Source organism: Erpetoichthys calabaricus, chromosome 11 (genome assembly GCF_900747795.2).
Source record: "Erpetoichthys calabaricus chromosome 11, fErpCal1.3, whole genome shotgun sequence".
Taxonomy (NCBI): Eukaryota; Metazoa; Chordata; class Cladistia; order Polypteriformes; family Polypteridae; genus Erpetoichthys; species Erpetoichthys calabaricus.
In genome coordinates this window covers 65,817,550-65,829,178 of record NC_041404.2, presented here as the reverse complement: position 1 = coordinate 65,829,178, position 11,629 = coordinate 65,817,550, and the positions used below count along the sequence as shown (strand labels likewise).

The following is an 11,629-nucleotide window of genomic DNA, read 5'->3' as shown; positions in this document are numbered from 1 at the left end:
CTATTCCCTGGACCATTATTGTTACAGGTTAATTACAATCAGATGCCTTAAACTAATAAACAATATGCAGTTAGTTTCAGTGTATATGATAAAGAAAAAAAGAAAGGGTAACCACACAGGAACAGTAGCACTGCTTTGATGCTGGGTGCCGCCAGATTACAAAACTGAGCGGAGAACTTGCGTATGCCAGGGTTGGAGCTACCGTGAAAATGTGCGTGGCTTTATGCCAAGTTTAGGTTTTATACATCGCAATTTGAGCGTGGAAACATTTGTACGCAACATTTTTGTGCGTACGCACTATTTATACATGAGGCCCCTGGTGATGCTATACATTAAAAAAGGAATTTAAATGAAAATTTTACAAAGATCAGTTTAATACATGTAAACTGAAATGAACATTAAAATAAAAATACAATTCTCATATATACCCAAATAGATAAAAACGATACAGATGAAGATGTAAAAGTTTTCATGCTGTAACTTACTCTAAGTAGCCAATTTAGTGTCTAAATTTATTTGACCTTAATCCTGCTTTATTCAGAAATATTACAAGCTGAAAAATATACATTTAATTTTAAATACATTGAAAAATGTAAGTATTGGAAAATATCCAAAGTATATGCAAAAAAATCCAGTGTCCTGAAAAGCAAGAGTTTAAAAAAGCCATTCTTCGCTCATTTGAAGCATTACAAAATTATTTGCAAACACCATTGTGATTTGTCGATGCCAAATTTATTTAATTTCCTCCTAATTTCAAAATAGAATGAAAAGGGTATAAATGGATATTGCACTAAATACAAAAATATATAAACAAAAAAAAACCTGTCCAGTTTTCATTTGATGAAAGTCTTTTATACTTGTTTGAGCTATGACCAGGACTTTGGTTTAGACCAGATGTGCCCAAACGCAGGCCCATGTATCCCATGTGGCTGCAGGTTTTTATTCCCACCAACTTCTGTTTTCAATTGAGCTCCTAGCCTAATTAAGGAAGTTGATTCAAGGTCAATGTAAAATTTCAAACATAAGCTGGCTAAATTTTTACAAAGCATTTTTATGTATAGTAGATGAAGATTTTAATCTTCATCCCTGCAAAAGTTATTCTGTTTTTCCAGGTGTTCTGGGTATTTAATCCATCAATTACTAATAAGCACAGTGATGGATCTAATGTTGAAGTTGAAGTTGTTGCAGTCTTTCAGCATTGTTTGCCCAGGTGTCTGCCCCGTTTGTTATTGTTATTATTGGTGTACAGTTAAGGGAGCAAACTACACAGAAAAAAAGACATTATTAATAGGAAAACAAAAGACAGTCAAGCATTTAAAGCTACATTAAAAAGAAATCTCTCTACTTAATCATAAACATTGTCATAAATGAAACAATCACACTGCTGTGGTTTTTTGAATGCAGACCAAGAGAAGAAAAAGAGAGACCAGCTACTTAAATTAACTCAACCAGAGGTATAATGACCGATTGTGAAACTAAGGGACACAAACCTGCAGCCTCAGGGGGTCCTTAGGGTTTATTAAAATGAGTAGTAGATGAAACCTGCATCTGCATCAGTGCTAAAAAAGACCAATGGCAAAACATTTTTTTCACCTTACACTTTTCTGCTAAAATGAATGTAAATTTACTCTTTTTATGCTGTAGGTATACAAGTAAGCATCCAGTACTATACTGCCTATACATAATTATTTACTCATGCTATTTATATTCCCTTAATAAATTTGGTTACATTTTACCACAAGTGTTTAAATAACCCAAAAAGGGTTAGGAGTAAAAAAATAAAGTGGCTTTATACAAAGTACCGGTACACTCCACATATATTTTACAATTCTTGTCTATTACAAATTTAAAAATTAACCATTGAAAACCTGGTAAAATACTTTTGCTACTAATTTTTCAAGTTACATCTTTGGGATGCATCTGCACCAGTATGCATATTACATATATATTTACTTTATACATAACACTCAGGTAAACAGTTGTAAATAATGAATTCCACGTTAATCTGACCACTCTTCTTGATTCTATTTTTCATTTTTTGCAGTGTACCTTTCTGAAATGCTGTTTCGTGTGTTATTTACTTTCTAAAATAAAATATGAATACAAAGAAGCAATCCATTTAGCCAGAACAGATTATTTACTAATAGTGTAAAATGTTTACATAGCCCTGTACATAAATGTAGTATGTACAAAAAATCTTTGGTCTACTTTACTAAACCAGCAGGATTATTCAAAACTTTTCAAAAATATGCCAATTTCAAATTTAACTGCAGCTGCCAGTGCATGGAAGGTCACCATAAATTTGTATTAGGGGCTAAAACATACACATAGAGTAACAAACTGTCCTTCAATTTATATGTTCAAAAGGATTTTTGGGGGTAACTTCCATATTAGTAAAAACATAGTAAAGAAATCCTGCAAACAGAATAAACACCATAAACTGCAGCCAGATAGGAATGTAACGCTTATCCTGGGAATCCTTTATTGTTGTAGGTTTAACTGGGGCAGTCACGTGAGATGGTTTTGAATGTGATACATTACGAAAGGTTGCAGAACTGCTCCGAATAGGCTGTGACCTAAAAAACAAAAAGGAAACTGTGAAATGCATTTTCTATATAAAATGTCAAAGATCCCCTAAGTAGATGTAAATTAATCCTTAATCTGAAGTCCTATACATCCATCAACTCATTTCTCTTACTTGCTTAATCCAGTTTTAGAGTGACAATGCTACTCAGCTATGACTCTGAATGGTAATAGTGATTGTACATTTTCACTGATCTCATGTCCCTTAATTATAGGTTAATCTAAGTGTTTTATTGAACTCTAGGTCTGACACATTTCTCATTTAATAGTTTCTGCACTATATATCCCTGCAGTATGTATTTAGCTATTTTACCAAAGTGAACAAATTAAGGAAAAGTTTAAGGCATTTTGTTGATAGCTTTTCTCCACTGAAAAAAGTAAATCAAGTTTTATTGCACCAGTAAGGCTCCTTTTGTCTATGGAAAAACAAAATGACACTGTCCTCTTTTTCTTTGGCATGGCAAGAGAGATTTTAAATTCAATTATCAGGTCTGAGTAATCTCTTACTGTACTTAATATCAGTCATCATCTTGGCCAAAGTGGAGTTTCTTTGCAGCTAAAAAAGAGTTTGAGGATCCAATAAAGTAGGCCTCACTCATTTGGTAAGGTAGGCCCAAGAGCTATTTTACTCTCTATCTGACAAGTTTATACCAATTATAACAGGATGGTCACTCTGGCTAACACTGCACTGAATGTTAAATGTCTTGTGTTGAAGGGAGTGAGCATAAATCTTGATGGACAAAACTGTGCACTAATTGCCACCCAAACATTTGGCATTAAGTATGCCAAAGGACCCAAAACTTATACCAAATAACTTTTCTGCTTATAATAGGGTGTAAACAGAATCTAATTAATTGCTCCCTGCATATCTTCACAGACTGGTCTATCTATGTTTGCTGCAGAAGTACTTCCTATTTTTAATGCTTAAGTTTGCAACTGGAATTGTAGTGCCTGAACCTTTGCAGCAGTAAACAGTCTGGTGTGGTGTCACACAGAGCTGCTAGGGAAAGGTGCACAACACACACACACACACAAAAAAAAGTATACATAACAGCAACATGTTTGTCCTCATAAAGCAAAGGGTTAATTAATTGACTAACCTTCAGCAGACGTAATTTAATGCTAGTAAGATAAAATCACCACACTAGACCTTGAAATGCAGTAACTGCACTACTGATGAACACTAGAAAGTGTAGTAAAACGAAGAGAGACCCCGACAAAAGAAAAGGTAAGCATGTTCTACATCCATGTACATGGGAAGCTTTGAAGTCTACAAGACAACGCATAACCTCCAGCCCTTAAAACCTTGTAGTTAGGGTAAAATCCAACAAACATAGCACCATACGTGTTTCTAGTTATTGATGCCACTTAAGCTGAAAGTTGTAACCTTAACTTAAAAATTTCCTTAATCCAAAATTTAACAAGAAAACAAAACGTTTTGTTACCAAAAGCTCCCTATATTAAACATTTACTTGTTGGCTTCAGCACCCGGACTACTACAGTGGTTTGGGTGACATCACATACAAGTACACCCACTCCCATAGACACAAACTCTAAGGAAAAGGTCTGCTGCATATGAGAGATTTACCAATTAAAAAAGCATAAACAAAATCTTGAAAACTAAGCCAAATCTTAACAACTCATGTGATTCTTATCATCTGACATGGAGTCTTTTCCATTTTCTTTCTCTTCTTGGTATCTTGTCATTATACTTGACATTAATGACATTTTCATGAATGTTTTATTTTTTTTTTGTAGCACAGAAAATGGTATTAGGAATCAATAAGATAGACCACACACACACACTTTATTGCAACTGGTGAGAATCACTTGTGTTTACTTATGCCAGGAAGTGCTATTGGAACTGTATGATGATGAGATGGTTCAGCAACACCTGAAGCATATGCTGACTAGAATTTTGTTTTTGCTTGTACACGGAGGTGTTCCATATACAGTATATCCAAACCGAAATTATTTGAATAAAACCTACAGTTTAAAAAATCTTCCTGCAATTACAGTTTTAGTTCAAATGAAAGCCTGTATTTATTGTATACAACTATACTGTTGATGGAGCAAACATATTAGCTGAATCTTTTAATTTAACTTTATACAAAACCTTTTAAAATTACAAAATATAACATTAGTTCAGTTCAATATAACATAGTTCAGTTCAGGGCTACGGGGGCAATAAAGGCTGTAAGGAGAAAACAAGCCAGCCCTGAGCTGGGTGTTAGTGAAGTGTATAGTTTACTTGCACACTCCCACATATTCATACTGGACCAATTTAGAGCTGACAGCTAACTTTTCCTGCATGTCTTTGAAGATGACGATGTCAAGTGGGGAAAAAAATCAGCATACCCAGAGAAAAACACAGATACAGATACAGGAAGGACATGCAAGCTCCACGCAGGCAATAACTGGGTGAGAGAGCCTAATCAATAATGCTGAATCTGTGAGGTGGGAGTACTAACCAATGTATCATCATTTCACCCCCTTAAAATTCAAAGGTTTAAAATATTTAATAGATGCACAGATGTAATAGTTAAAACATTTAAAAACAAACTAATTTGGTGACTATAAAAAAAATAAAATAAAAATAAAATAAAAGCTCTTCACACATACTCATCTTTATAATCGCGCAAAACCTCTTGATATTTAAAGGAATGTCCTGTAGGCTCTGTAGAGTACTGCTTTCTGTTGTATGCACTATGATGGTCCATTTCTGTAGTGCGAGCCTCCCTACCAAAACAAACAAAAAATAAATAAATAAATAAAAAGATAAACTAATCATTTTAAATAACAGAAGCCCACAGAAATATTCATACTTTTATTAAAGCATGAGTCATTAAATATTTAAAAACTAGGATATTTTTTAAACCAGAACCAGTATAAAATACAATTCTCTCTGAAAATAAAATGACATACTGTATCATGCAAGCATGTTTTTAAAACAAAATTAAAAAGCTTCCCAATCCCCTAGGTAGAAACCCTAAATCAGATAGGTTTAGTAAGAAGTCTCCAACAATAAATATTTTGGAATACATGTGATCAATATGATCAAAGTCGGTTTTAGTTTGACCTTACTGTAAAAATGCAACCATTTCTAAACATTTCATTAAACAAAATAACGAATATCAATATCAAGTCATAACAAACAGTGCCACTGAAAATAAACCGCTTTACAAAGAGTGACAGAGACACTAGATAAGAAAAGGTAGCTTAAATACAATCAATGAGTAACATTATTGACACAAGGGAAATGTGCACTTTTGACTAGGAATGCACCAGTACCATTCCTTGATAGCCGATACCAAGTACTTCACAAACATTCTGGGCAAATGTTGAGTACAGTTATAGAACTTTTACTTGAATTACAAGTAAGATCTACACTTTGAACAACAAACTTAAAAATAATAAAGTTTCTAATAAGCCACTGTGAAAAAAATATACGGTTTTTGAAGAATAAATGATTATTATTTGAATAACTAGGGGGCTTCGCTCGCCAACCCCCGTGTTTGGTTTTCCGGATATACACTTTTAAGATTTTTTTTTCTTTGAATTGTTGCTATTTCATTAGTTTCACTTTAATTTCAGAACTTATGTAAAAACAATATTTAGAATCTTTCGAGTCCCAATATGCTGAATCTTTTAAATGAGGTCAGTGAGGCATGTGTTTAATGACTACGTACCATAATTCAGGATAGGTTTCTCTGTTTGGAATTTCAGCACAGACAAAGCGATCTACATCATCAGCAGTTAATAATTATTTTTGCAAAGTTACCCATAAATGCATGTGAGGTAAAACACATTTTTGAAATTCTCTGACTTAAACTTCAAAGCCTTACAATATTTACATACTTCTGACATATCACCAGAGTCCATATATTCGATCTCTATTTGCCTTTTAGCTATTTCTCCGAGTAATAATTTCTCTTTTTTTGTGCTAATGCGATGTTTACTCTCGTTTTTTTCTGCTTTCGTATTCTGTATCTTGCTCCGCATGTGCTTCGCGCCTACGTTTTTTTTTTTGGTTTTTTTTGAGTCTTTTGAATTCCAGTTTTCATTATCTCTAACCTGCTCTGCATGTGTTTGGCCCCTTTGTTTTGTAACCTCTTTATGATGTTTTACTTTGTTTTCTAGTCTGTCTTTTATTTCTGACCTCGCTTTGTCCTGCTTTATTTTCAATGACACCTGGTCCGTGGTGATTATTTTCCCTTTTTCGAGTACTAATTTCCGTTTGTTTGCGCTACTGTGATCTTTACTTTCTTTTTTTATACTTTCTCATTTTCCTACTTTCATATTCTTTAACACTAGAATTACCAGAGCCTACAAAAAAAACTCGTAGATCCAGCCCACATTAAATCCGTTCGCACCTCTCCCTCAGTGTCTTTTGTCCTGTAAATGTGCCAATTAAGACAAGCAGCCTGCTATTCCATCTCCCACCGCCACAGACCGTGCACAAACTTCTCCCAGCTCATGCCTTAATTGATTATCTGGGAGTGAACTGCCGGAGTTTTAGAGTGGAAATAATAGATTATTATTTGGAACACATGCATTTCATGTGTGTTCCGTTTCTATAATAATCTGTGTAAACACATTGTTAAAACAGAAACGTTTGTAATATTTTAGTAGTAAATGACAAAATGTTGGCATAAACTATATAATGTGTGAAGCCTGAAGTCCAAAGATCAAATAAACACTTTCACAAAAGGTTCAAGTACGATACAACAGCTTCCATGGCATAGCGGTAAAATTTGCTGACTTGTAATCAAGAGTCCCCGGTTCGATCCCAACTGCCTCCTATATTTGCCATTTTCAGCAGTGAGCTGCTATTATTGTTAATTTTATACAGTACACACCACACATTTGGTTTGTGTCTGTAACAAGCCGCTGTACATTTATAGGACTTGTAAAAGTTACCCTTTTTTTTCACTTTTATTCTCTCACTCACGATTGCCATACATAATACTGCCCTAGGGATCTGACGCTGTTAGTTTTTATTTGAAACTGCAGTAACTGTATATGTGAGAGGTGTTTTGAGGCAATGGAACTGGACATTCTCTGATCTGGAGGGATAAAAGCTGACACACAAACGCTGGTGAATCTGCCTTCTTCGTATCTCACCGTCACTTGTTTTTTTTTATTCAGTTTTATTGAGTGTTCCTGCTCACGCTGAATTAGTATGCACCTTATGGTCTATGATGTCAAAAAAAAAAAAAGACATACTGTAGATATACTATGATATTTGGAATTATTCATTTTATGACCTGTATAGTACATTTCGGGAAAACATTGTGGCACGGCATGCAACATTATTCATATTCAATCAGCATAACACTGCACGTTTTTTTCCCCCCAATCTTGCCCAGTCCCCACATGTTGTCGTTTCTTTTGTACTCCCAGGAGATGCAGAGGCAACAATAGTACAGAGAGGTCAGAGTTCAGCACTATATGCAATCATCACATTCAAAATGTTTAACAGTTCAAGCACACGCAAGGACTCGTCCTTCCTACATTTACGACGTGTGCACCTGTTGCAATGCGCACACTTCTCTCTATGCTTTAGTTCCTATTACATTGAAAGGGCACATGACACTGATCCAGTTTACTATCCTGGGGAAAGCAGCTGTCTTGGAACAGAAGCTTGCCGATGTTGCAAAACTCAACAAAACTGAATAAAAAAAAAATCAAGTGACGGTGAGATACGAAGAAGGCAGATTCACCAGCGTTTGTGTGTCAGCTTTGATCCCTCCAGATCAGAGAATGTCCAGTTCCATTGCCTCAAAACACCACTCACATCTACAGTTACTCCCAGTTTCAAATAAAAACTAACAGCGTCAGATCCCTAGGGCGGTAGTATGTATAGCGACCGTGAGTGAGAGAATAAAAGTGAAAAAAAAAGGTAACTTTTACAAGTCCTATAAATGTAATGCGGCTGTTACAGACACAAACCAAATGTATGTGTATACTGTATAAAATTAACAATAAGAGCAGCTCACTACTGAAAACGTCAAATATAGGAGGCAGTTGGGATCGAACCGGGGACTCTTGATTACAAGTCAGCAAATCTTATCGCTACGCCACGAAAGCTGTTGTATCGTCCTTGAACCTTTTGTGAAAGTGTTTATTTGATCTTTGGACTTCAGGCTTCACACATTATATAGTTTATGCCAACATTTTGTCATTCAGTACTAAAATATGACAAACGTTTCTGTATTAACAATGTGTTTACACAGATTATTATAGAAACGGAACACACATGAAATGCATGTGTTCCAAATAACAATCTATTATTTCCACTCTAAAACTCTAGCACTTGACTCCCAGATAATCAATCAAGGCATGAGCTGGGAGAAGTTTGTGCACGGTCTGCGGTGGTAGGGGATGGAATAGCAGGCTGCTTGCTACTTGTCTTAATTGGCACATTTACAGGACAAAAGACACTGAGGGAGAGGTGCGAACGGATTTAATGTGGGCTGGATCTACAAGTTTTTTCATAGGCTCTGGTAATTCTAGTGTTAACTTTCTCCACATTTGTATCGTGCATATTTTTTTTTTTGAGCCTTTCGAATTCCATTGCTTTCATAATCTGCTCTGCATGTGTATAGCGGCAACGTTTGTGAACGTATTTATGAAGTTCTACTTTGTCTTTTAATTCTGAGCCCGATTGGACGTGCTTTGTTTCAATTCCACTTGTTACGGGCTGATAATTACTTTCCTTATTTTCTGAATTTGCACCTAGATTATTTTTTCGTTTTTGCTCTTTTTTCTCTCCAACGCTTTTGAGTCTCTTTTCTCCGCGCTGCTTTCTTCTTCGCTTAGTTGTCGATATTTCATTTATAACGTATTGTCCTTATACCCTTTATATGCGCTGAGACCCTGGATCTATGTGTGCTCAAATCCTTCACAAGACTGAATGTTTTGCTGCCCTGTTGTCTTATTTGATATTGATTGTAAGTAGGGGGTGTCTTGCAAGAATCTCATGTTCTAGGTCATCGCAAGACGGTCCCGGGTCAATATCTTGGCACAATGTCCCATGTTTAAAGTCCTCGCGGGTCTTTTAACTGTCTTCCATGATCTTATCTCGACGCTCTACTGTTTCTCTCCAGGATTTTTTTTTATAATAGAGAGACATTTATTAAAGTCTGACAACTCTTGTAAATGTTGGTAATATTTAGCCAACCCTGGAAACAAACTCTTAATAAATTGGAAGACGGTTTCTTTTTTTATATATAAATCTTAAAGCTGCAATAAAATGCCATAAAGCTTTGAATCTAAAGCACACAAGGAAGGAAATTGAATATGTTGCCAGCGTAGTAACAGAAAACTTTCTCCGATTTCGCCAAAATCTATACGGACTCTCATGTGACCTCTTTTTAACATCCTTTTCAATTGTGGTGTACAGTATATTTTTTTCCTCTATTTTCAGACCTGTATTACAGGGAGCCTTACCTTACAAAATAATTAACTCTCTAATCAGAGCTTTCTTGGCCTTTTGTAGACTGGATGTACAAATAAAACAACAGACTTTATACTAGTATTTGCATATTTGTACAATAAATACGCAAGAACAAAACTTTTAATAATCCTCACAAATTTTAAAAGGTAGGCTTAAAAAATATCAGACCCAATGTATCAGGAGAGGAGAGGAGAGGAGAATGTAAATAGTAAGGTGGAAAGATTTAATACTAAAGTGAGGGCTGCTGTTGACATAGTTGCACCTGAAAAGACAGTTAAAAAATCTTCTAGCATTGTTATACCTTGGAAGACCCAAAGAGTGTCTGATTTAAAGAGAACATGCCCGTAGAGCTGAGCGTAAATGGAGGAAGACTAAACTAACTATTGACTATGAGATATTAAAAGTTAAAATAACAGAATACAATAACACAGTCCGTCTTGAGAGGCGCTGCTATTTCTCTAAGATTATAAATAACAATGCTAGTAATCCCAGAGTGTTATTTTCGACAATTGATCATCTGTTAAACCCAGGTAACTCAAAGGAATGCCTTCTAAGTACTTCCAGTAAAACCTGTGAGGCTATCGCTGTATTTTTCAATCAAAAAATTAATGATATTAGAAATAAATAGTATATCTCCCCAACACTAAGGATCCCCCCCGAAACCCCAGTACTCATAATAAATAAATTAGAGTCTTTCACTAGGATAGATTTACTGATTTACATAAAATAATTTCTCAAATGAAACCATCCACCTGTGCCCTTGACCCAATACCAACAAATTTTTTCAAAGAAGTATCGGGTGTGCTTATTGATAATGTTCTTGACATAGTAAATTCGTCATTAGATACGGGGGTCTTCCCAGACTGTCTTAAGACTGCGGTAGTTAAACCCCTACTTAAGAAAAATAATCTCGACCCCTCTTCTCTTGAAAATTATAGACCCATCTCTAACCTGCCTTTCTTAAGTAAAATTCTAGAGAAGGCAGTCATTATGCAGTTAAATGAGCACCTCAATAAACATGCTATTCTTGATAAATTTCAGTCAGGTTTTAGAACAAATCACAGCACAGAAACTGCACTCGTTAAAGTAGTAAATGACTTGCGGGTAAATGCAGACAGAGGCCATTTATCTGTTCTCATCCTCTTAGATTTGAGTGCCGCATTTGACACTATTGATCATAATATTCTTAAGAATCGCCTTAGTCAATGGGTGGGCCTCTCTGGCAGTGTCTTAAACTGGTTTGAATCCTACCTGGCAGGAGAAAATTCTTTGTTAGTTGTGGTAATTATAACTCAAAGACACATGATATTCTATATGGTGTTCCACAAGGCTCTATCCTGGGTCCGCTGCTCTTCTCAATCTACATGCTTCCATTAGGTCAGATTATCTCGGGACATAACGTGAGCTACCACAGCTATGCTGATGACACACAGCTGTATTTATCAATAGCACCTGATGACCCCAAATCTCTTGATTCGCTAACACAATGTCTAACCTGTATCTCAGAATGGATGAATAGTAACTTTCTCAAATTAAATAAAGAAAAAACCGAAATCTTAGTGATTGGCAATAATGGATACAATGAGG

At 35.4% G+C, this 11,629-nt stretch overlaps 1 protein-coding gene across 1 annotated transcript in view; it reads right to left on the bottom strand.

The window, feature by feature from the left end:
- Positions 1–352: 352 nt before the first annotated feature.
- The window catches only part of emd (emerin), a 37,463-nt gene continuing 26,186 nt past the window's right edge, over positions 353–11,629 (bottom strand). Inside the window, exons 6-7 of the mRNA XM_028813247.2 lie at positions 5,206–5,322; positions 353–2,576 (exon numbers count right to left, since the gene is read on the bottom strand). Coding sequence (XP_028669080.2) covers positions 2,348–2,576; positions 5,206–5,322 — 346 coding nt within the window. The 3' untranslated portion in view covers positions 353–2,347. The remainder of the gene's footprint in view (positions 2,577–5,205; positions 5,323–11,629) is intronic.